This window comes from Aethalodelphis obliquidens, unplaced genomic scaffold (genome assembly GCF_003676395.1).
Source record: "Aethalodelphis obliquidens isolate GAN/ISIS:26980383/991018 unplaced genomic scaffold, ASM367639v1 scaffold73, whole genome shotgun sequence".
NCBI lineage: Eukaryota > Metazoa > Chordata > Mammalia > Artiodactyla > Delphinidae > Aethalodelphis > Aethalodelphis obliquidens.
Window position 1 is genome coordinate 5,505,795 of NW_020838017.1, and position 27,400 is coordinate 5,533,194.

The following is a 27,400-nucleotide window of genomic DNA, read 5'->3' on the forward strand; positions in this document are numbered from 1 at the left end:
TGCTGTCAAACGAAGTGAATCACCTATATGTATACATATATACCCCTCCCTCTTGGACCTCACTCCCCCGGGCCCATCCCACCCATCTGGGTCATCACAAAGCACCGAGTTGAGCCTCCTTTGCTATACAGCAGGTTCCCACTAGCTATCTATTTTACACATGGTAGTGTATATATGTCAATCCTAATCTCCCAATTCACCCCACCCTCCCCTTCCCCCTCTGTGTCTACCCGTCCATTCTCTATGTCTGTGTCTTCCTGCCCTGCAAATAGGTTCATCTGTACCATTTTTCTAGATTCTACATATATGCGTAAATATATGATGAGCTGATTATTTTTAGAGCGACATAACAGGATTTTTAGGACTCACCTGCCAATATGCTTATATTACTAGTAAATTACAATTGATGCCAGGAATGCATGAACAACATTTATATCTTTATTCTGAATCTCAGTGTTTAATCTAGAAAGGCCTTTCTCTGAGGCACACAGAATGTTTGCAAAGTCTCACTCAAATTAAAATCTCATAAATGTCTACTCTGGAATACAGTGACATTCCATAAAGATCATGAAAGAATACTCTTTTCTAAAAGATTAATCTATCTTTAAGAATACCAAGATTCAAACTGAATCCATTTAAAATAAGGTTCCAAGTTGTGAGAGACTTCTCTGAATTGCTTTTTGTAGCACTAAGAAATGACAGTTCTTTTCTCAAAACCGTTAGCATGTCTGTCTACCTGAGGTTGGAGCTAGCACCAATGTCCTCATTTTCATGATTTCTTCTTCTAGTCATTATGAGTATTTTATACAAAATGCTCATCTTATGCTCAGGATTTAATATATTGTATTAATAGTAAATACTTCTCCCTTCTATTCATAGTACATGTGTATTCTCATGGTTAAACTGGCACTAACTGAAAAGACACAGGTAGAAACAAGAGATCACATGAAATCCTGAACTCTGCCATAATCTAAAAAGAATTTTATGAATCCCTCAGAATCAAGTACGTCAAAATTTTATAAACATAAACCGAACATCAACCCCCTTTTCCCATATAGTATCCCGTAAGGGGAAATGGCTTACTACGCTAATTCTTTAAAATTAAATGAGATGACTTATTTACACCTATGTGCAATTCTATTAAAAAACAATAAAATTACATTTCCAACCTCCAAATGACATCCTCCATCTACTATTTACATGCGTTTCAAAAACAGACTTTAACTCCATCATGTTTCTCCCCCGACTGTAAAAGACCATCCTTCCCCTTGTAATTAATACACCAGAAAAGGCTGAGTTTCAAAGCTCTCAGATTTCTCTTGAGAAAAGTCTGACAATTTAAACCTTCTTACATTCTTGGGTCCACTACGCCCTTCCTGCACCCCGAATCGCCCACCAGCTTTTTGCATTTCAATAAGCATCCTCTTAAGACGGACCTGAGCTGAGCACACTCCAAGTTATATCAGAGGCAAAACATACCTAGAATCCAGACCTCAGCAAAACAGAAAGAAAGGACAGCCCATTGCCCCACACATGGAACTCAGGCAATCCACAGTGCAGAGAGGCAAGCTTCCTTCCTATCTGCCAGCAAACATTTTGTAAAAAGGCACAACCATTCCGGCCCAAACGACACTTCTGTAAAGAAAATGCATTTCATTCGGAAACCGTATATGCTTACTTGTTCTGGGAAGCTCTCTCCCTCTTCCACTGCCATTCTCTGTGGCCAAGTATGAAACCTGATAACTCAATTAGTTAACACTTGGGACAGAGCATCGTGTCTAAAAATATCTGCCTTGGGAAAGGTAAAGATTTCCCCTACCTCCTAGTAAGGAGGTCGGAGCTGGTCAGAATACTCTGAACTATAGAAATGAAGGGTGGGCGGAGGAGAGAATGGATGATGTCTTGGTCCTTACAAACAATCTAGTACCTCCCAGCATTCCTCACGGACTTACCATATCTGTGGCTTGCAGTCGAGCTGTGTGTATTTAGTCATGATATGGGGATACCGAAAATAGCAGGGCAATCAGCTGGGAGTGTACCCTGGCTGCTGGGAATCACTCATGAAACCAGCTTTTGTCATTCTGCTTATCAGCACTTTCCTCTGCAGGCAGGCTGCTCTGACATTCCTTCTAAAGACAATACCACCATTTTCTCCTCCTCTGGGATTCACTCAGGCCTGCCCTTTGCTATTGGGCTTTTTAAACTTTTCATTTCTTTGGCCGCATTAGCTTCACTCTTGAATATGTGGATGAGTGTGCACACACACACACACACACACACACACACACACACACACAGTGAGAGCATACTGTACTGCCAAGGAGAGTTATCTTCCAAATGTAATTAATTTCCTTCTGTCTAAGGACAAATACAATCGATTATCTTTTTAAAAATATAGCACTCTACAAAGCTCATGTGTATCATCAGAAAAAAAAAATACTGCTGTGCACCTGAAACGAACACGACATTTTAAATCAACTATACTCCAGTAAAAAGAAAATGAAAATGAAAAAAATACTCATTGAATGCTTCTGGTCAAGTGTTTTCAATTTAGGTTTTTTTTTTTTTAAATAAATGAATTTTCAGATTTGGGGCACGTAATACTTGGGCAACATTTTACTAGTCTTACCCTTGAGCTCAAGAGTCAAAGCCCCAAAAAACCATCATCCTAAGAACTTGCATTTATGTTTTACTTAGAATTGTTCTCATCAATGCGTCCCTCAAACCAGTCAGACTTGAAGGAAAAAGCCTCCATGGTGGACTGAATTCAATTTTGCGAAGGCCAGGGTGTAAGTCTATTCATTCCCTGCCTGTTTATAGAGAGCCTACTACGTGTCAGACACTCCTCTAGGTGCTGGGGTGGTGTGGGCAGAGAAAAACAATGAGCAAAACAGAAAAAAATCCCTGCCTTAATAAAGCTTATATACCAGCAGGGGGCGGGCAGACAGACTCTAAGTCATAAACATAATAAACAAGCTATTGAGTTTGGTCAGCAGGACAGGTACTGTGGAAAAACAAGAGTAAAAAAGGGGGATCATTGGTATGTGTTTAGGGAGTGGGTGTGTAAGCTTAATATTAATAATAATGATAAAATAATAATGTATACAGGGTAGGATTTTTATCTTGATAATATAATTATCAGTATAATTGAATTATACTCTATAAAATTAATAACCGCATGGAATTGCCAGTTTTGTAGGTCGCATCCATGTACATACCAGCAATTTCATATGGTTTAATCTAATAATAATATAATCATGGCCATCACTGTCATTATCATTTAATAGTAATTAAGGACTGCAGGCAAGGCACTATGTTAATTTCTTACAGATCACTACACTGCAAAGCACTCTCTCTCTACAATTGTGAGCGAGACACTAGAGTTCAGAGAGGTTAAGGAACTTGCCAAGGACGCCAGCTAGCAAGTAGCCAGGATTTGCATCTAATTCTATAGGATTCTAAAGGGAAGGTCACATACTGGCAGCAAATAGCAAATGCATGTTTTCTTGGCCCTCAGTGTGTTTTTAAAAATATTTTCAGTTGTCAACACTTAAAAATTGAGATGTTTCATATCAAAAAGTAGAGTTCCTGTTTAGAAAAATAAGTAATGCAAGGATCTGGCAAGTCTGGGCACACGTTTCTGTTGGGCCGTGTCTCTACATGTCGAGTGATGGCTTCCCGCCTCTGCCCGCAGGACTCCCTGCAGTCTGACCACGGTCTGCTTCACTGCTTGACTTTAGGGGCCTGGCTGCCCAGAGGCATGTCGAGGTGGGCCCCTGTTCTAAAGCCTGTGCTTCTGACCATAGCGCTAGCGATTCCCAAGGGAGTGTGTCATCCCAGAAGGGCTCAGGGCCCCTAAGAGGGGCATGACCCCCTTGGGAGGGTCAGGGGTCAGGCACTGCTGCTCTGAAATGCCTGGAGGAGCCTGCCGACTGCACACCTCTGTCGTCCCCCCTTCCCACATCCAATCACTTGTGCAGTCACCCCATGGGAGGTGAGCACCTGATGCGTGCTAGCAACGACGCCTTGGCAGAGAAAACCAGGAAAACCCTCGCTTGCTCTGTGCCTCTTTCTGGACTGACACACAGGGAAGCAGAGCCACAGTCAGCCCTGGAACATCGCGGGTCTGATCCTCCTGCTGTAGACCCGAGGTGGGTGGGAGACAGGGCCAGGAAGGGGAAAGGTCCCTCACCCTCCCCAGGCCAGGTGTTGCCCGACTGAGGACAAACTATTCTTCTATCAAACTCTAGGCTGCATCCCCAAGCCCTGCTCTTTCCTCTGGAGCTGCAGGTTTCCTTCCAAATACATTGGCTGTGTTTCTCTCCTCTTCGAAGCCTCCCTTGATGTCTGTGTTAACACACCCTTGATGTCTGTGTTAATACGCCTGGTTTATCAGAATGCTGGGGGCCTGGGAGTGCAGGTCTGTGGATCTGCCCCTGGGATCCTACAGGCCACCCCTCACGTTCACAATGGAAATCAGACAGGAAGACTTCCGCCTCCAGACAGGTGTCAAAACTCCTGTCTACCCAGACCTCCCCTAAGGAACTCGCTTCGGGGCATAATCACTCTCACTAGCAAGGCATTCTTCCTTGCATCTAATTGAGTGAGATCGCTTCTGCCAATTTCTTCATCTCCTGTCTTCAGTGAGAAGACAGAACAGTTGGTTATCATCTTCCAAATACTCAAAACTGTTACTGAGTTATCCCCCCCCACCACCCCTCCGGTCTTCTCACCCCTAGGGATAAATAATCCCAACGGATTCAACCTTTCCGCGGAGCTCTTCAGAGAAAAACACTCTATAATCACACTAAATAAGAAGAGTAATCATTCCCATCATGGTCTCTTTCAACCCACCCCCTGGCCAGGACATTTTGTTTCCCCTGTGATCAATGGTCATCTCACAGGTACCGTAGCTGCAAAAGGAGAAGCAAAGACAGAAGGTAACTTCCCCGAACAGTGAGCATGGGCCGACGTGGAAGGCTGGTGGAGCCTGAACTGGGAGGCTGGTGGGTCTATGGAAAAAACTAAACGTTCCATAATGAGATATGATGGTCACATTTTCTATCATTTTCTTTTTTTTTTTACACCTTTATTGGAGTATAATTGCTTTACAACTGTGTGTTAGTTTCTGCTTTATAACAAAGTGAATCCGTTATACATACACGTATGTTCCCATATCTCTTTTTCTGAAATCAACTGCATACTACCGCAAGGAAACCCAATCGGTAAAAATATTTTTCTCACAAAAGATAAAGAGTAGAGTTAATCACACAAACTTGGAGTTCATTTACTCAAAACGCATCGTTTGAAAGATAAAGAAATGGAAGGCCAAGGGGTTCCACGAGGGTACACTGAGAATCGATGCTATTGCTTTGCCTAGAATTCATAATGGATTCCGGCAACAAGCACCAAGATGTAGGGTTTTTACCGAGTGATTTAATGTCCAAAATGGGATTCAACTTGTGATTTTTTAAGGGACACTGATACTGCTCATGAAGAATAATGTTACCCGCATCCTTCAGGTATTTGTCATTTGGAGGCTCAGACGAAGGGGCAGAAACTTGCATCAGGCTGTGTAAGGAAGAGCCCCTGGCTTAAAGCAAAGTCTGGTGATACTTTTCTACATGGATCTGTGAAATACAGAACATCTTAGAAGTTACGGCCTTTTACATCAATCCAGGCTCCCCTCTAGGAACCAAGGATCCAGGGTCCACTCATGTCAAGCCACTCTGAATCGCGAGTCACTCAGCTGGGACTGGCCTGGGAAGTTTTGTCTGTGAGCGAGCAGAGGATGGGGGCGGGGCCGGCGGAGGGCTGGGGGCGGGGCCGGCGGAGGACTGGGGGCGGGGCTGCTTCTCGCCGCACCTCCCTTCCAGCTGCTCATCCGACGTGTGAGATCCTCCGCTCACTTCTCTGACCCTGCCTACAGGCTGTGAGTGCTCTGTGCTATCTGGGTCTTATGTCACCAAGCCCCCAGTCAGGGGTTCCTCTGTGTGCTCCCAGCGGACATTTCAGGAAGGTGAGAGGAGGCAGAGAAGAACTGGGGAGAGGTCGGTAGCATCTGCAGAGCTAGTGGATTTTGGGGATAATCCCCAAGGTCAGAAACCATTCCAAAGAAGAGGAAGAGGGGTTTTGTGCCTGTGCTGAAATCATTCCTGAAATCCCACTGCTTCACAAATCCTTTCAAGACCCAAAAGGCAAATGTCTGGAGAGCTGCCCCTCCCTCATCCTGTCCATTCTAGACGTGGGCCTCCCACATCCCGGCTTTTTCATTGGGAAGGTCGGTTTGTCCGCAGATGTCGCTATTATCTAGGTCAGGGGGTCTCTGAACTATAACCTGAGGGCCCAAACTGACCCTGTTTCTTTTTTTTTTTTGCGGTACGCAGACCTCTCACTGTTGTGGCCCTCTCCCGTTGTGGAGCACAGGCTCCGGACGCGCAGGCTCAGCGCCCATGGCTCACGGGCGCAGCCGCTCCGCGGCATGTGGGATCTTCCCGGACCGGGACACGAACCCATGTCCCCTGCATCGGCAGGCGGACTCTCAACCACTGCGCCACCAGGGAAGCCCTGACCCGGTTTCTTGCTGCCCGTGAACTATAACTGGCTTTTACATTTTTACATGGCGGAAGTAAATTAGAAGAATAACACTATTCTGTGACACGTGGAAATAATAGGCAATGCAAATTTCCGTGTTCACAAATAAAGTTCTGTTGGAACTTGTGGGAGGCTGTATGGCCAACAAAACCTAAAACACATACTTTCCGCCTCCTTTCAGAGAACGCTCGCTAACCCCTGATCTACCTCCAGGGGGTTGGAGGTTGCATCCCTATGACACCTTTTTGAAAGGCAGTGGAGTGTCCTGAATACTTAGAATGCTGTCTGGTCTTTGAGGTTGAAAACGGCAGAAACCCCACAGGACCCCAGTAGGATGCATTCACCCACTAGCTTTATGTGACAGAAAACATCACTGTCTTCTCACGCAATAATTTGAAGTATTAATATACTCTCTATCCTCTCTTTGTGTGTCACACACAAAATATTGAGCATTAGGACCTAGATCCTATGTAATTTTCTCTGTCCAATATTCAGACAAAACATAAAATGTGTTTTGAAAGGAAAACAAAATGATGCCAGTATTGACATCACTGATGTGACTCTTGAAAACTTGTAGTAACAAAGTGTGTTCTCTCTTCTCCTTGTTTTCCCCCTTCTTTCCAGTTGAGACCAGGACACGGGCACCATTCACAGGAACACATGGAAAAAGCAGCTCATTGAGCTTCTAAGAGGGCAAATGATCTAATCTACAAGGGAGCTTTTAAGAGCAGAGGAATCTGGATTGGCCATATTCAGTATTTTTCATATCTTCATCAGGGCATATTCTACTCTCCTTTATCAGCAGCAAAACACACAAGATGAAGGATAAAAGAAAAGTTTAGGGATTCAGATGGGACAGGAGCCCCTTGACTTTGGAAGGAGACTGGTTTGGGACGGCTCCTGTGGGAACCATAGGGGAGGGTGGAGAAGAGAAGCCCAGTGGTCAAGAAGGAGACACGCCCCTCCCCTACCTCTCCATTCCCAGGGGCCCAAAGCCCTCACCATCCAAAATCCAGTGACGTGTCATCCAGGCGGGAACACACAACAGCTATCTCACAGGTTACTGTTACGAAAACAACCGATTCTAAGGTGAAAATGACCAATTCATCAAACCCTCAGGAGGCTTGGTTTATCCCCAACAGAAAGTAGCCACAAATTCCTCTTGCACTGGAGGTCTGGGACACTTTTTCCTTCAGGGGCTAATCCTCCACTTTCACAGCTTCCTACTCTTACCCAAACATTTCCCTACTCCCCAAGCCCCACTACTACATTCCCTTAAAATCTTGTATTCCAGGAGAAATGCAATGGATGGACTCAGCAGAGCTTCTCTGTTCTTCCTTCCTTTTGCACATGGCTCTGTATGCAAATGAGGCCATAGGCACACAAAGATACAAGAGAAGAAACGACATGTGGTAACCTATGTTGTCTTCAGCACTTCATATATGTGTGATCTCAATACCTGCACACTTTACTGCTAACAGATTACAAAAGGTACCTCCACTAATGAAGAGGGAACACTGGTTTTTATGAGCCTGCATTGCACGAAGAAAGCCAGGTTATTTCTGGACTACCAAAGCTGTGTTCAGTGTAGCCTGAAGAAACAGAATGGCAAGATAGCTATGCATTATTTCATAGGCTCTTGAATATATAAAGACGAAGCATGCAAACTTCAGAACAGACTGTGAAATGATCACTCCCCCCAGCTCCAAGGGGCTCCACTGAATGTACATATTCTCAGATGAAACTATGTTTCTATGGTTGTGCACGATCAGGGCTTGGGAGTCTGAAAGCGTGATGAAATCTGGGGGTCCGATTGGCTTAAGAACAACACCTTTAGAGATGATCAACTTACAGTTGTGCATTCTCAACACTGACACATTACTCGAGGTGGATGTCCAGAAAATGTGACACGCATTCACATTTCCGAAGGTGAACCAGAAGGCTGGAATAACATACTCTGTTCAACGCTTGTGAGTAAAGGAAAAACACCTGCAGAAATATACCAACCGTTTAAAATTTCTCTCTATTTAAACCATCAGAAAGGAAGAAACCAAAGGTGAGAAAGAGAGGAATTGGACTTAGGTGCACAAAATCAACTAAGCATATAGTTTTCTAAATTGTGTTTTATCAGAAATCAGTGTACGCAGTTTCTTTAAATATCTTACGGCATAGAGTTAAAATGTGCGTGTGCATATAAAATGACCTAGGTTTCCAGGAATCTTCTAATGGTTCTTCAGCTCTAATTGCGATGCTCTCATTCTGACTTATGGCTGACAGATTTTCATCCACGAGTGAAATGAAGAAATTAAGATCCTTGTTCCAGATACTGCCTTTCTTACAAATACACACACACACACACACACACACACACACACACACACACACACATTATATGAGATATAGTAAATGTGGATAATTCTTTGCCAAAAGCTGGTTGTCTTTTTTCTTTTTTTGGACGCACTGCACAGCATTTGGGATCTTAGTTCCCTGCCCAGGGATCGAAACCATGTCCCCTGCACTGGATGCATGGAGTCTTAACTGCTGGACCAGCAGGGACGTCCCTGGTTGTCTTTTATAAATGGAAAACACTAACTATTAATCCAGAAAATTATTCCTTAGAAAAAAAATTATGCATGATTTGCACAGATTAAGGAAAAGAGTAAATAAAAGTTTAATAGGAGGAACTAAAAATGCACTTATCAACATAAATTCAGGAGCCGTAACAATTTTTTTTTAACATCTTTATTGGAGTATAATTGCTTCACAATGGAGTGTTAGTTTCTGCTGTATAACAAAGTGAATCAGTTATATGTATACATATATCCCCATATCCCCTCCCTCTTGCGTCTCCCTCCCACCCTCCCTATCCCACCCCTCTAGGGGGTCACAAAGCACAGAGCTGATCTCCCTGTGCTATGCAGCTGCTTCCCACTAGCTATTGATTTTATATTTGGTAGTGTATATATGTCATTGCTACTCTCTCACTTCATCCCAGCTTACCCTTAGGAGCCGAAACAATTTAATAGGTCATCATGACTTATTAAGAAGCAAGTCTGGACTCAGCAGCCCTGATGCCTTCCCCAAACAGACCTGCAATCGGACAGCTATCAAGATGAGCCCCAGATTCTAACACAAGCAACTCCCAATGTCTAAAATGTGTAGAAACGATAGAACCACGAAAGCTATTTCCTTTTTACTGAAAGTACATTTTCCCCAGAAATTCAACAAGGGGGAGAACTAAATACTAAATATCTTCACACATCATCCTATCTGCACTGTCCTTTTCCTCAAGTCTGGAACTGAAAAGGTCAAGTGGCACAAGTCACATGATGGCCCGCTGCTGGGCAGAAAGGAACGGCGTCTGTCATGTGTTGTGTTCTAAGGGGTGAGAACACTTGATGACTCCAGCCCACATTCCGACCATCTTTCATCTCTCCCAGGCAGCAGGGCACAAGGGGGTGGCGGGGGGAAGCAGCAGTCAGTTATCAGAGAAGGCCAAAGACCTCCTCCTTTCCCCAAAGTGCCAGACTCGGGGGAGAAAGGCCATCTTGGGGTGGTAGCTGTTCAACTACAAAGACTTGTGTTAAGGTCCCTCCTTCTTTATCTCCTAAACCAGATGGAGGTCTGCTGGCCACTGGCTCCAAAGACACATGCAGTCAAAACAGCACATGGATAAACTAGGAAGAAAGGGAAGATCATATGTACTCATTTGGGTACTGCTGAAACAGCACCTGGACAAGAATGTCCCCCCTGCACACCTCCTAGGCTATGAGATGTACCCCACAGTGAATATTTCTAAATCAAACCACACTGAACTGTAACTCCCCTTTGCCACACTAAAGGATAAGTTCTTCATATTCAGTCAATTAACTAAATATTAACTGAGGAACTGGGTACTACAGAGGACCAAAAAAAAGATAGATTTAGTCCTCTTCCCTTTAAGGAAATTAGACTCTAATTGCGGGAAAAGAAAGCTTATTTGCATAAAATAATTTTAAAACAATCTATATGTAAACAAATCCTCTGAGATCACTTATTATCTCTACACTCTCACCCCACCCACCCCGAATTTATGCTGACGCTGCACAGGTTTCTTCTTTTTTTTTTTTATTTGGCTGTGTTGTGTCTTTGTTGCTGTGCGTGGACTTTTCTCTAGTTGCAGCGAGCGAGGGCTACTCTTCGTTGCCGTATGCGCGGGCTTCTCATTGTGGTGGCTTCTCTTGTTGCGGAGCACGGGCTCCAGGCACGCGGGCTTCAGTAGTTGTAGCACCGCGGGCTCAGTAACTGTGGCTCGTGGGCTCTAGAGCGCAGGCTCAGTAGTTGTGGTACACGGGCTTAGTTGCTCCACGGCATGTGGGATCTTCCCGGACCAGGGCTCGAACCCATATGCCCTGCATTGGCAGGCAGATTCTTAACCACTGTACCACCAGGGAAGTCCCACAGGCTTCTTTTACATCCTTCCAAATGCTAATTTTGTTCCTGCCCCAGGGCCTTAGCACTGGCTGTTTTCTCTATCTAGAATGCTCCTTTCCCCTAGATCTTCCAGGGCTGCTGGTTCCTTCTTATCAATGAGGCCAATGAATAAATAGCCTTTCCCCAGATGGGCCTTTCCTGGCCCTCAGTCTACACTAGCCCTAATATAACTACCATGATACCATTATTTTCTACGTAGCACTATTTGATAAAGTGTTCATTTATTAGTTCACAGTTTGTTTCTTCCTTCCCACCCAACCCCCACAGAATTTTAGTTTGTGAAAGCAGGGCCTTGTCTGTCTTGTTCACTGATAGAACAAGATCAGGAATATAGCAGATGCTCAATAAATACTTGTAAGAGAATGAGAACAACCAGAGTTCAGAGATCGTGGGCAGGAATGAAAGAGGACAGGCTTGAACTGTCTTTTGAGGGCGATTACAACTGCTAAAGGAAGATGAGCATATCCTAGCTGAAGGGAAAAGTCAAGCAGAGTGAGTTCTGGAAGTATCCTCCATGGGGACAGCCTCAGTGAAGCAGGAGAGGGATGGTAACAATTACTGAGCCCTTATTCTGAGCCCAGCATTGGGCTGAGTGCCCTGCATTTCAGAGTTGGAAAGAATAAAAATCTCTTTATCCACATAAGGAAGCTGAAAGGATGGTGCCTGGCACAGGGCTTGGCACAGAGAAAGCCCTCAATGTCTGTTAAATGTTGAAAGCATCTATTCCCTATATTACTAGTGGCCCAAAAAAGTAGGCGTGTTGGACGCTTTGTTCCTGCAATAAAGGGGGCCTGTATAGGCAAGGTGGGCACAGTCCCATTACATCCTGACCTTGTCACGTCATAGCTATTTGATTGTGATCTCCAACTGGCAAACACTGAATCTTAGACCTCGAAGGAGCCTCACAGACAACGGGACCCAATTTCCCCCATAAGAAACCCTTATGGGATTAATGACTTGTCCAAAGTCACACTGCTCGTTAGTGGGTTCCACATTTTCCTTCATTAAAAACCTCATTAAGGCCCTAACATTAAAAAAAAATTCTAATTATTGCCAACATTCAAAAATAAGGATATTTCTCATAAAAAGTCAGATATCTGCCTCTTCTTAAAAAATCAAATGCTTTGGCAAAACCAGCCCTTCATTTCCATGTGGCAATGACTAATTGCGGTTGAGCCAAAGCTATGACCTTTAGCTGGGCAACTGCTCTGCAGTTTGCTCCAGTGCCTCGGTATGGCCTCACTAGATAGTAGACTTTGCAGCTCCGGGGTTGAAAGCCATCAACGAGGCCCACCTGAGAACAACTGGATCCTCCCAAGGGTACAGAACACACATGGCGGGGCTCTTGCCAGGAACATTGGACTTGGTAGTGGTTCAACTCCAGGGAAGGTGCTCCATTCCCCTTTGCAACTCTTTTAATTATCGCAGTACCCGAGACCTGAACCGAGCACGCCCAGTTTGGAAACGGCCCTCACTGCAGGGCCAGGAGGATGACAGGAGATGTGGTTTTGTTAGATTCAATACACAATTGGAGAAACATCCTCCAGAGATTTTGGAGTTCCGAAGTTACAGGAAGCCAGTGACTTTTGAGTAATATGTGAGTCATAGGAAAAGGAATGGGCACGTTTCTTGTAAAAACTGTATGAACATAATACCCTAAAACAGAGTCAAGACTGAAAAAATGAACTTCACTTGACTCAGGTGGATAATGGCCTTTGCAGAGAGAAGGGAAAAGTGCTGACTTCACTGTATCGTTAGTTATCTTTACCGCAGGAAATGGTAAGCTGGGATATATAAGTTTTCTCCTGCTATCCTATGCTTATCTCTCCACCTGTCCTCTGGGGCCACTCATCTCCCCCTGAACTTCTTTAACCATCAATCACTTGATTTTCTGGAATCTTCAATTTGCCCTTGGCTCTCCCCCTGCAACTCAGCACCTCCATAAAATATTCCTTCCTCTGGTTTCAAACCATGCTCATTAAACTCAGCTACCATGACACGTTCCATATTTACAGAAATAGTTCTGCAAGAAGTTTCAAATGAACCAAAGAATAAATAGTTCAACAGATGACACTGTAAGAATTTTAAAAACCGCTAATTTTTTTTTTTTTTGCGGTATGCAGACCTCTCACTGTTGAATCACTTCTAATTTTGATCACAGCATCTCAGATGTTACCTTGTCACAGACGACTATGGTAAACATTTTAGCTAAAAATAGCACCTCCAGCCCTCCCCACTCATTACTCTAGCTCCTGATTCTGTCTTACTTTTCTTATTGGCTCTTATCTCTATATGAATTAATATGTATCTCTATTACTTTATTGTCTATCTCCCTGCTAGAGTTTAAGCTTCTCCCGGACAGGAGGCTGTTGGTTAACACAGTTGGTTGGTTAACACAGTATCCCTCATATCTAGAACAGTGCCTAACAGTCAGTACATAAATTTTTTTTTTTTTTTTTGCGGTACGCGGGCCTCTCACTGTTGTGGCCTCTCCTGTTGCGGAGCACAGGCTCTGGATGCACAGGCTCAGCCGCCATGGCTCACGGGCCCAGCCGCTCTGCGGCATGTGGGATCTTCCCGGACCACGGCACGAACCCGTGTCCCTGCATCGGCAGGAGGACTCTCAACCACTGCGCCACCAGGGAAGCCCAGTACATAATTTTTTAGTGCTTGAATAAATAACAGTTACTTCAGTGGAGAGTCTGATTAGAAGAATACTTTGAGAGAATCAAGTTAAAAAGTCAAAAATTTTCAATTACATAGATTGCATCAAATGATATCACTGATGAACACAGATGCAAAAATCCTCAACAAAATAATAGCAAACTAATCCAACAATACATTAACAGGATCATACATCATGATCAAGTGGAATTTATCCCAGGGATGGAAGGAGTTTTCAACATCTGCAAATCAATCAATGTGATACACCACATTAACATAATGAAGAATAAAAACCATATGATCATCTCAATAGATGGAGAAAAATGGTTTTGATAAAATTCAACATCCATTTATGATAAAAACTCTCCAGAAAATGGGCAAAGAGGGTACCAACCTCAACATAATAAAGGCCATATGTGACAAACCCACAGCTAATATCATATTGAACAGTGAAAAGCTAAAAGCATTTCTTCTAAGATCAGGAACAAGACGAGGATGCCCACTCTTACCACTTTTATTCAAGATAGTTTTGCAAGTCCTAGCCACAGCAATCAGAGGAGAAAAACAAATAAAAGGAATCCAAATTGGAAAGGAAGAAGTAAAACTGTCAATGTTTGCAGATGACATGATACTATGCATAGAAAATCCTAAAGATACCACCAGAAAACTACTGGAGCTCATCAATGAATTTGGTAAAGTTGCAGGATACAAAATTAATCTAGAGAAATCTGTTGCATTTCTATACACTAACAATGAAACATCAGAAAGAGAAATTAAGGAAATAATCCCATTTGCCATCTCATCGAAAAGAATAAAATACCTAGGAATAAACCTACCTAAGGGGGCAAAAGACCTGTACTCCAAAAACTGTAAGACACAGATGAAAGAAATTGAAGACCACATAAACAGATGGAAAGATATACCATGTTCTTGGATTGGAAGAATTAATATTGTTAAAATGACCATACTCCCCAAGGCAACCTACAGATTCAATGCAATCGCTGTCAAATTACCAATGGCATTTCTTACAGAACTGGAATAAAAAAATTTTAAATTTTTACGGAAACACAAAACAATTGAGAAAGAAAACAGAGCTGGAGGAATCACGCTCCCTGACTATACTATAGTATAGTCTGACTATACTATAGTATAGTCCAGATTCAGACTACACTATGAAGCTACAGTAATCAAAACAGTATGGTACTGGCACAAAAACAGACACATAGATCAACAGAACAGGACAGAAAGCCCAGAAATAAGCCCATACGCATATGGTCAATTAGTCTATGACAAAGAAGGCAAGAATATACAATGAAGAAAAGACAGTCTCTTCAAAAAGTGGCGCTGGGAAAACTGAAGAGCTACATGTAAAAGAATGAAATTAGAACATTCTCTAACACCATATACAAAAATAAACTCAAAATAGATTAAAGCCCTAAACATAAGACTGGATACTATAAAACTCCTAGAGGAATTGACATAAATTGCAGCAATATCTTTTTTGGATCTGTCTCCTAAAGTAATGGAAACAAAAATAAACAAACAGGACCTAATTAAACTTAAAAGCTTTTGTGCAGCAAAGGAAACCATAAACAAAACGAAAGACAACCTACGGAATGCAGGAAACATTTGCAGATGGTGCGACCAACAAGGGATTAATTTCCAAAATAAACAAACAGCTCATACAACTCAATATCAAAAAAACAAACAACCCAATCAAAAAATGGGCAGAAGACCTAAACAGACATTTCTCCAAAGAAGACGTACAGATGGCCAACAGGCACATGAAAAGATGCTCAACATTGCTAATTATTAGAGACATGCAAATCAAAACCACAATGAGGTATTACCTCACACCGGTCAGAATGGCCATCATCAAAAAGTCTACAAATAATAAATACTGGAGAGGGTGCCTCCTACACTGTTGGTGGGAATATAAATTGGTGCAGTCACTGTGGAGAACAGCATGGAGCTTCCTTAAAAAACTGAAAGTAGGGTTACCATATGATGCAGCAATCCCACTCATGGACATACATTTGGAGAAAACTAACTTGAAAAGATACACGCACCCCTATGTTCACAGCAGCACTATTTACAACAGCCAAGACATGGAAGCAACCTAAATGTCCATCGACAGATGAATGGATAAAGAAGATGTGGTATATATACAATGGAATATTACTTAGCCATAAAAAGAAATGAAATTGAGTTATCTGTAGTGAGGTGGAGGGATGTAGAGATTAACATACAAAGTGAAATAAATCTAAGACAAATATTATATCACTTATATGTGGAATCTAAAAAAAATGATACAAATGAACTTATTTACAAAGCAGAAATAGACTCACAGACAGGAAACAAACTTACGGTTACCAAAGGGGAATGGGGAGGAGGGATAAATTTGGAATTTGGGATTAACTACTATATATGAAATGGATAAACAACGAGAACCTGCTGTATAGCACAGGAACCTATATTCAATATCTTGTAATAACCTATAATGGAAAAGAATCTGAAAAAGAATATATATACATATCTATCTATCTATATATATATCTGAATCACTTTGCTGTACACCTGAAACATTGTAAACCAACTATACTTCAATAAAAAATAAAAAAATTAAATTATATAGCTTTCATCAAATGACACCCAGTTAATGTGATCAATATAAGCAGAAATATGTAATGCTAGTGATATTAATTGAACATTTATGATATATTTCAGGCCCTTCAATAAGCATTGTGCATTCATCTTCCTATTAATTTTCATAACGCCATAAGAAGTCACTGTTACTCAATCTATAAGTGAATTGTGAAAGGTCTCTTTATTATTGTGTTATACTGGAGAGAATAGGCAGAGCAGTAACCCCAACAGAAGGGAACCAAATTAACCCTTCGAATAACAATTTTTCAATCGTGTTATGTAAACAGAGCCAAGTCTGGGTCAGGCAAGAAAGGTAAATGAGGACACAGTCCTGGGAATATGTGTCTTATGAGTAATACGTGCCTCACCAGAAAAGGAATAAGCGTATTTCTGTGGAGCAGCCCCATGAATATGAAACTGTAAAGCACAATCAGGACTGAAAACGTGAGCCTCACTTCCCTTGGATGAATAATATTTTATGCAGGAGTGCAGGGCATGCTGACAGAAGGCCCGGGCTGGTTTTACTGAACTGAGAGAGAGCTGGCCCCATTTACCATCATTCTCCCCTTAACTACCATGTTCAGTGTCTGTTTTAGGTGTTCCGACATGATTTTACCAATGGATACTATGAGTTCAAAAGTGATCATTCAGAATGGTCCGAGGGTTATATTTCAGGAGTATAGGAACCCTCCCCAGCTTTCAAACTATGCGTTGAGGCTAATTCTGATGGAAATGTTAAAGAACAGCTTTTGATTTTCTAGTTTACTCAAGTCAGCACAGAAGATAGGATTTCCAGAGACCCAGGGCTCCCTCAGCAACAAAAGACTGCTGAAACCAAGGTTCCCATGTCGCAGCTTCTATGGAAAGAGACAGGGAGGACTGGAGAATTCCCAGAGCTTGGCGAGCCATGAGGAGATGCTTACGAACCTGTGGATTCTTCTGAGCTGCCATCAAGGCAGGCTCTAGGGCAGCCTGATACTTGAGCCTATGAAAAGTGTTAACTGTCGGGAACAGAAACAGGATAAGAAAATCTAAGTGAAGTTACGGTTCCTTAGCAAACTAGATGTCCTCGTAAAAACATAGTGGCCGTGAGTGTCATGGTTCAGTAGGTAAGTTCAAGGGCCAACTACCTGGCTTTAAAATGTGCTCTGCCCCTTCTTCGCTCTTAATCTTGAACAAGTTACTCGACCTTTTATTTCTCAGTTTTCTTATTTTTTTCTTTTTTGCGGTACGCGGGCCTCTTGTGTCTTCTCCCGTTGCGGAGCACAGGCTCCGGACGCGCAGGCTCAGCGGCCATGGCTCACGGGCCCAGCCGCTCCGCAGCATGTGGGATCTTCCCAGACCGGGGCACGAACCCGTGTCCCCTGCATCGGCAGGAGGACTCTCAACCACTGCGCCACCAGGGAAGCCTTCAGTTTTCTTATTTTTAAAATGAGGATAATAACAGTTTTACTTCATAGGGCATTCACAGGGAATAAATAAGTTAATGTATGCAAATATATGTAACATACAAAGAGGTTATTTAATATATGTACAGTAGGTATTCAAAAATGTTAGTTGTGGGCTTCCCTGGTGGCGCAGTGGTTGAGAGTCTGCCTGCCGATGCAGAGGACACGGGTTCGTGCCCTGGTCTGGGAAGATCCCACATGCCGCGGAGCGGCTGGTCCCGTGAGCCATGGCCGCTGAGCCTGCGCATCCGGAGCCTGTGCTCCACGACGGGAGAGGCCACAACAGTGAGAGGCCCACGTACAGAAAAAAAAAAAAAAAAAAAAAAATCGTAACAAAAATGTTAGTTGTAATTACCTTATTAATGTTTATAAAAAGGAAGAGAAAGTGCTTTAAAAAATACCCTATTAAAATCAATATAGTTCTATGACCTCACTTTTATGTGGAATCTAAAAACAAAACAAACCCAAGCTCACAGATAGAACAGATTGGTGGTTGCCAGAAGCTGGGGGCGGGGTGGGCAAAATGCGTGAAGGAGTCAAAAGGCACAAACTTCTAGTTATAAGATACGTAGGTCCTGGGGATGTAATGTACAGCATGGCGACTACAGTTAATAATACTCTATTGTATATTAGAAAGCAGCTAGAAGGGCAGATCTTAAAGTTCTCATCACATGAAAAAACAAATTCTGTAGCTATACATGGTGATGGATTTTAGCTAAACTTAATATGGTGATAATTTGGTAACTATCAACTCATATATTGTACACATAAAACTAATATAATGTTGCATGTGAGATATACCTCAACAAAAAAAGTCTGTATAAAAATAGAGACCAAGCATGAAAAAAACCCCAAACCTAATACATACAGTCCTGTATCATATATATCCATATCGCAGAGGTAGTTTATCCATCCATCCATCTCTCCACCTCCATGCATTACACGGATTTGCACATTAAAGGGGCACACCGCACATGGCAGGGGGCAGGGCAGGAAAGGTTGCCCCTGCCCTGCCCGCTTTCAAAACACTATCTCTTGATGCTAATAGTGATCTGATACTTAAATGTCTGCTTTAGAAAATTACAAAATACTAATTTTGGAAGAAAACTTTCCTCAGCCTAAGAAACCCTGACAATTACCCCCAAGTGCCCGTGGCATTTAAGATCAGTGTGAACCTAAGTACCAAGCCATTTAATGACACCAAGTTCTCAAGAACACTTCATTCATCAGCAACGCGGCCTCACAGAGTCTCGGGTACTTGGTAATCAAGGCTCCCACTCTCGCTCACTCACTGCGGAAGAGTGGTGAGCTCGTGTTCTTATTACAAACGATTACTGATTTCTTCAAAGTATTGCCAGATTATATAGTAAATTAAACTTTAAAAACACCATACCTAGACTGTTATAATAGTTATGTATTTGCAAAAGGATGTTTATAGTTTCCAAGGTTGTGTTACATGTATTATTTCATTTGACCACCACTAGTACTTGAGATATGAGGTACTCTGACCAGGTCCTATAATCCTCCTTTAATAGACCAGGAAACCAATGTTCAGTTTAACAGCCTTTCCCCAAATCAGGTGGTGGATGGGATCTAGGTGGACTAGAATTTGGACTAGAACTAGGTCTTTTAATTTCTAACATATTAACATATGTTAGGCATATCAACACAGCCTCCCTTCATTGGAACGGAAACAGAAAACAATGCAAAAATGCCAGATTGAGGAAAAACAAGTGGACGGCACTGTAGAATCTGTTACAGTGAAATATGTCTTCTATTCTGTATATTAATATGTATTTTAATATATATTTTGGGTAAGCTTCCAGCTTGCTCTAAAGCACTTTCACTTATTCATTTCTTTTCATCATGTATATGACAATCACTAACCAGGCATCAGGAACCATGCTCGGTGCTGGGCTACACAGTGAACGAGGCCTTGCTTCCAAGGAGCTTACATCCTTGGGGGGTATATGTATTCCACCCAGTTAATGGGCATAGTCTTTGGAGATAACAGCTATGCTATGAAGAAATCTTTCTCTATTTGGCTACAAAAAGCCATTATGTTCAGATTTTGAAAAAAAAAGTCTACATTGAGTAGCCTGAGAGTTCTAACTCTATCTTGTCCATAAACCACGCCTATTCATTCAATCACCTGATGATGATTATTCGCAACCTAAAAACTTTTCTACAGTCTCTTCCCCATTCACTCCAGCTTCCCCCTCACAACCCTAGATCAGTGTTTCTCAAACTGGTGCTCCAGAGAATTCCTGGAGGAAATGGACACGATTTTCCCTCAGCCTTCAGTGCTTCTCCTTCACACCTATGATGTCTTCCTAAGCCAGGCTCTCCTTCCTCAAATGCCTTCAAGTGACTTCTTTCTGCTTCCAGTCACTTTCTTTTCTGGAGTAGCCAAGGAGCCGGGCTCTGTGTCTACCTTCGTGGCAATAGCCCTACTACCACCTGCGAATGTCCCCTGAGAGTGGCCTGGAACCATGTGCATGACTTCATGTCGACTCTGCCCCGAGCTGTTGCCCACTTTGGGGACTTTTAAGCAGAGAAACACACGGCTGGATAAAGTACAGAGGCTCCCACTCCAGCCCTCCCCGTGCTTGTACTCAAAGCGCTAATGCATCTGAAAGTCACTGTGTGTACAGCACCAGGGAGTCTCGGTGGTGACAAAGAGCTGAAGGGAACAGCTAGGACGTGGCAAAACCTGTCGAGGTGGCCTTCGCTGTTTTGGCGGGGCCGTGAGCGTGGACAGCAAAGGTTTATTGTTGCTTATTTTACACAACTGTGAAACGCCACTCAACAAGGTGGACTTCACCTGTGGGACACAATCGCTCTCCTTTCCTCTCCCCACCCCACTGCTAAGAGTGGCTTCGTGTGGCAGTGACTCCGAATCTCTAGCGGGTATGTGTAGAGTGACAAAATCCTCCCAGCCAGCTCCTCTGCGATGTCCACAGCCGTGAGGAAAATACTATTATAGGGAAACTTTCTGTGACTCCTTAGTGAAATCAAGATCATTATACCTACTCTTCTGATTACAGAGGTGCTATTTTGAACGTGAAATGTACAAAGCATGAAAAACTGTGGAAAGCATTATACAAACAGAATCATGATGCTATGAGAAAGCCCAGCTCATGTCTTCGAACTTACAGTGTCGTCTGGGACATACGACAGGTAAACACAGAAACCAACCAGAGAAGGGTATTTCACACTTACTCAGGGCTTACTCTGTGCCAAGCATTCTGCTCTGAATACTGCATGTATTAGCTCACTTAATCCTCACAACAACCTCATTAAACAGGCACCGCTGTGTCTCACCATCTTCGTAACGTAGCATCTGACCGTGGTCAGACCCTACAGTGTAATCCCCAGAGGATTTTTTTTCCCCGTTACGCAAGGGCATACGCCGAAGTTAAAGAGGCCACATAACCTTGCCCGTGGTCGTGTCACTAGTGAGCCACAAAGCTAGGACAGAAATCAGCAGGCTAACGTCAGAGCCCAGGGCCTTAACCTCTAGGCCACCCTGCCTCCTTGGTTGCCTTTTGTTCAGAAGGGTCAGGATGCCAGTTCATTTACTGACCCTGGGAGGAATTCACCTATTCGAAGTGATCCCGGCAGTTGCAAATTTTTTCTCAAAATACCTACACGAATAGGTGTGTTCCCGTAACGATGAACATATAAACTACTCGGTGGTGGAGGGAAGAAGGGACAGGCTGCATTATTAAAAATGATTCGTTACCAAAAAAGAGCGGATGTGTGTCTATGCATAACTGCTTCACTGTGCTGTACACCTGAAACTAACACAACATTGTCAGTCAACTCTACTCCTATAAAATTGTTAAAAAATGATTCATTAGTCATTTGATCTCACCACCTTCGTAACATAGCATCTTACCATGGTCAGACCCTATAGTGTAATCCCCAGAGGATTTTTTTTCTAACTGTACCAATATTTCAACAACAAACAGAAAAGTGTGTTCTGGAAAAAAAAAAAAAAGCTGCATTTAACACCTTTAAGCATTCTAAGTAGCATCTTTTTACCCTTTCATCCCCAAAGCATTTTCTCATGAATCAGTTTTTTCAGGATCCATGCAACGCATTCAGCAAATATTTGAGGGTTCGCTGTGTTTCAGACTCTCTTATGGCCACGGAATATATATTTTTTTATTTTTTATTTTTTTTATTTTTTATTATTTTTTTTTTTCGTTACGCGGGCCTCCCACTTTTGTGGCCTCTCCCGTTGCGGAGCACAGGCTCTGGACGCGCAGGCTCAGCGGCCATGGCTCACGGGCCCAGCCGCTCTGCGGCATGTGGGATCTTCCCGGACCGGGGCACGAACCCGTGTCCCCTGCATCGGCAGGCGGACTCTCAACCACTGCGCCACCAGGGAAGCCCTGGCCACGGAATATAAAACAGTAAAAAAACACATGAATATTTCTTTCCTTGTGGAATTATATTTAATTGTCTGGAGACAAACAATCTTTTTTTTTTTTTAATATATTTATTTATTTAGTTTTGGCTGCATTGGGTCTTTGTTGCTGCTACTCTTGCATTGGGCTGCTCTTCATTGCGGTGCGCAGGGCTCTCACCGTGGTGGCCTCTCCTGCTGCAGAGCACGGGCTCTAGGCGGTGGGCTTCGGTAGTTGTGGAGCATGGGGTTAGCTGCTCCGCGCCATGTGGGATCTTCCCGGACCAGGGCTCAAACCCGTGTCCCCCGCGTTGGCAGACGGACTCCTAACCACTGCGTCACCAGGAAAGCCCGAGAGCTTTTTTTTTTTTTTTTTTGATGAAAGGAGACATGACACATGAAAATGCTAATGGGAAATACCCACAAAGGAGAGAAAACTTGTAACAGAAGGAGAAGAGACAGAAATGCTGGAATGGTGACCTGGAGTGGGTAAGCGCGGAGGGATCTAGTGTCCACGTCAAGTGTATGGCCTTCGGGAGGAGGACGGACAATTTGGGCGGGGACAGAAGACAGCATACAGGTGGTAGGTGAGCAGATGTGGCGGTCGGGCCTCCTGAGTTCGCTCACAGAGTTTTCACCTGGCTCCCGGGTGTAGAATTCCACTCAAGGTAACCTATGGGGCCCTCCGTTGCCAAGATGAAATGTTTCCTCCCCGGTGATAACGTTGCTCAAGTTGTCTCATGCCAGGTCTCTGTTACTCAAGGACAACTTTACTTTATTGGACCCTCATTAATTCAATGAACTTTGGAGCTGGAAGGAACAGATGCAAAGGTTGTTCTGTCTCTCCCTCTCACATCATATAAATATTATAATTATATGTAATATTTATAATATTATTAAGATAAACGTATATAAATAAAATATAAATGTTCTAACGTTTGCAATAAATGGCCAGTCAGCGTCAGTTTGGAATCGTATGGGAATGAGGAACACAAAGACCCTTCAGGGCTTCCCTGGTGGCGCAGTGGTTGAGAGTCCGCCTGCCGATGCAGGGGACGCGGGTTCGTGCCCCCGTCCGGGAGGATCCCACATGCTGCGGAGCGGCTGGGCCCGTGAGCCATGGCCACTGAGCCTGCGCGTCCGGAGCCTGTGCTCCGCAACGGGAGAGGCCACAGCAGTGAGAGGCCCGCGTACCGCAAAAAAAAAAAAAAAAAAAGACCCTTAAGCTTTTTAAAACCATTAATTTTTGAGAGCTCTCACTTTGGGTGCCCAGACCATATGATCTTTTCCTATCCCTGCAATTCCAGAATATTCTTCGCACCAGCAACCAATCCGCCAAGCACGATTATCTGACCACTGAAACGGTAAGCTGAGCGAGAGGGAAGACTGTGTCTGCTGTGCTCACTGCTCTAATCCATGGTTCTCAGAAGAGCACGTAGCAGATGCCCCATAAATGCTCAGTGAATACAGTGAATACTGAGAAGAGAAACTTCCCGGTGCCTCTCAACTGAGGTGGATCCTTTTGCTGTTTAACAAACACGCCCTATTCATACGCTGGGCTGCTGCACCTTGATTCCCTTTGAATTTACCTTTTACCCGTCGTCACTGCCCATCATGCGCCCGGCTGCCCAGGTAAGATGGGAAGCAATGCAACCCAGTCAGGCCAGTCGGACGTTTCCTCCCTGACGTGTGACTCTTAGAGACAACAGTCTGGAGTATTGTTGGGCTTCATCCATCCCAACAGAAGGACCCAGATAAGACCACCCAAGGCAAGGCTCCTGGCGTTCCTGCTTCCTGGGCTTTGCCTCCTGCCCACCACAGAGGCACCGGAGGTGCCCCTCTATCTGGCTTTCCTCACTCTCTGTGCTTTTGGGAGGATACCCTCTCTTTGCACTTGGGAGGAGACAAATGACTAATTTTGGCCAATGGGTTGTGGGTGGAAATGACACGTCATTTTCTGGATGGAGCATTTAATTTTCAGGATAACCCTCCAGGGCTTTCTTCCCCCGCTGCAACGAAACGTAAACATGAGTAAGATGCTTTCGAAGAACTCTGGGGAGCGGATTTTCACTTTCCCCACCCCCGACAGGTAGCACGCACAATCAACTTTTCTGGATTCTCTGCTGTTTTCCAAGCCGGAGTCGCCTCCTAGCAGAGAGCTCCAATAGTTTTCCGTAAGTCACCTTTTGCTTAAGAAAGCCACAGCTGGTGTCCATTTGCTGCATTGCAAAAGCTTCCATACTGTCCTTACACTCAAGTTCAATGGTGAAGCTCTGATGATTGTCTTGAAAAGTTTCCACCAGGAGCCTGTCCCTTATCTACCCACTTTTGTTTCCAAAGCCTTCTCTATCCTTATGTGGGTATCCATCCTTGCTTTCCCCCCCTCCTTGCTTCCCCCCCTCCCCTAAGTATCTGGACTTGAGAAAGCATTTTCCCCTCCAGTTTCTAATATCACACCCCTTCTCTCCTTTCAATCACAGACAGGGCTCCCAGAAGCAGTCTCCTACCTCTACCACATGATCTCTGAGGATCCCAGGACCACCTCCCTCCCCCGACCCTTCTGCTGATGCTGTTCAGTTGTTTATATGAACAGGCAGATATGGATGGCTTGCTTATCTTCTCTCCCTTATTAAAAAGTAAGTAGGCTTCGTTGGGATTAGCAGATGTAGCCTTTTATATATGGAATGGATAAACAACAAGGTCCTACAGTATAGCACAGAGAACTATATTCAGTGATAAACCATAATGGAAAAGGATATAAAAAAAAGAATGCATATATATGCATAACTGAATCACTTTGCTGTACAGCAGAAATTAACCCAACATTGGAAATCAACTATACTTCAATAAAAAAATACTGATAAAAAAAGTCAGCTTCAACATGGCAGGGACTAGATATATTTATTTTTATCTGAGCATGGAGCGTTCATACACATATTCACGGAATGGGGAGGGAAAAAGCCAGGAGCCAGATCAACTGATTTAGTTGTAGGATTAATGGAGTGTAAGACGTCAAGTCATGATCACTCTCACTGCTATGTCTATCCTTTAACATGTGCCTAGGGCTGCTTACAGTCAGTACATGCAATGAGTTCAGTAAATAAATATTCAAGGAGATCTTCCTCTCTCTTGAGATAGGGAGGGGGCAGATAATTTTCTCTTAGGTAGGATACCAAGCTATGTTTTCTTGTTTGTTTGTTCTTTATAAGCACATAGATACAATACACATTAACGTGTAAATTTTGAACAGTGGGATGGTGAATCCTGCCCTATACGAAAACTTTTTTGGGGGGTAACGACTCCCACATTCTAATCTTTTTTTCTCCTTATAATGAAGCAGAATAGTCCGTAAGAATTACACAGTCTTCTAGATCCAGAGTCCCTCATTGCGGCTTTTAACGGTCTAGAAAGGAACAAGATATGGGGAGGGGGAAGGGTAAGCTGTGACAAAGCGAGAGAGAGGCATGGACATATATACACTACCAAACGTAAGGCAGATAGCTAGTGGGAAGCAGCCGCATAGCACAGGGAGATCAGCTCGGTGCTTTGTGACCACCTGGAGGGGTGGGATAGGGAGAGTGGGAGGGAGGGAGACGCAAGCGGGAAGAGATATGGGAACATATGTATATATATAACTGATTCAGTTTGTTATAAAGCAGAAACTAACACACCATTGTAAAGCAATTATATTCCAATAAAAAAAAGAAAAAGAAAAAAAAGAACAGGGCTCAGGATATGGGAGAGTGCCGTGGGATTTCTTAGAAATAAAATAGAGGCTTAAAGGCTGTGATGCCTTAACTCGTAGAGTCTCCTGGCTCTTCCAAGACTCCTTCCTTTTGTTTGATGTCTTTCTAAAACTAAAAAGCATCATAGGATAAAGGCTACGAGATGCCCGTGGCTCTACAGCTCTCCAATCTGGCTGATCTTCAGAATCAAATGATCGGATTTAAAAAATACCAATTCTCCAGGACCACCCCTCAGGTATTTTGACTTAGTGGTCCTAGTAAATTGTATCGTTAAGACATTCTTCGGGTAACTGGATCCGCAGCCAGGTTTGCAAAAACTACTTTGCAGCCCAAACGGTTTATTTTCAGAAAGGTGTGCATGCACTAAAGTTTACTGAATTCAGTTATATTTTAAACACACTTGGGTTGGTACCAATTAAATGAACTCTTGAGTGAATCTTTTCTTTAAAAAGAATCCTTTCTATAAGGTGTGCAATCATCTTCAAATTTGTTTTGTCTATTAAAATTTAGGCTTGATTCATTTAAAGTAGATATTTCCACGAGAAAAACCTGACGTCGATGTAGCTGGTGATACTTCTGAGAGAGAACAGTTGATATAACAATATAAGTGAATACAACGAGAAATAAAAGTCTCAGTGACACTGAAACTGAGCCGGACCCTATGTCCCTTCCCTGGCATGTCCCTTCCCTGGTATGTCCTCAGCCGGCCTCTTGTCTGCAGAAAAACTTTATCCAAAGAATGAGTTTAATCAGAGAAATGAGAAATACCGAAGCAAAGAAAAGCACTCAAACAGGACAAAATGATAATAGTTTACTCATTAAACAAAATCAGGGACCCTTTAGTTCCTCCTCAAGGGCTACAGATGATATTCTGAGGCACATCCTTTGAGCTGTCTTGCTGATACTGAAACCCCCAGCAGGTGGAAAAAGTTAACTACATGATGACCAGAGTGTAGCCATGACATAAGCTGCCACAATTCCTAGAACTGGCCTCAACGAAATGGGAACAAATCCACCCTGGAACTGAAGATTAACTGTACTCAAAACAATCAAGATGACGCCGATCAGGCCGCCCCAGGACCAATTTCAAGACGGCTGTCAGAGCCGGCTGTGCTGTTTCTGCACAAGGCCCCTTCCCTCCACCTATTCACCCCTGAAACGCCCACTTCAAAGTTCTTGCCCACTGATTGTCAGTGGGGAGTTCACCTTGGGACGTGAGTCTGCCCTCTCCCCCGGTTGCCAGCCTCTGACGTAGAGCAGACTTTCCTTTCCACCAACCTTTTGCCTCTCAAGTTTTGGCTCAAGAGGCAAGCAGCGAGACTCCACTTTCGGTAACAACATTTTTAACGCCACCTATCTCTTCTATAGACTTATGTAGGCTTGAAATCAATTTTAAGGTGGTGTCAATTTTAGAT

The 27,400-nt window shown here is 43.3% G+C and overlaps 1 protein-coding gene across 19 annotated transcripts in view; it reads right to left on the reverse strand.

The window, feature by feature from the left end:
- Positions 1-27,400, reverse strand: part of ANK3 (ankyrin 3) — a 681,638-nt gene that overhangs the window by 248,411 nt on the left and 405,827 nt on the right. The window contains exon 1 of one of the 19 annotated variants that reach the window (XM_027091783.1): positions 1,679-1,832. The exons of the other annotated variants lie outside the window; for them this stretch is intronic. Coding sequence (XP_026947584.1) covers positions 1,679-1,714 — 36 coding nt within the window. The 5' untranslated portion in view covers positions 1,715-1,832. Of the gene's footprint in view, positions 1-1,678; positions 1,833-27,400 lie in introns of those variants that run through there. 19 annotated transcript variants of the gene reach the window in all.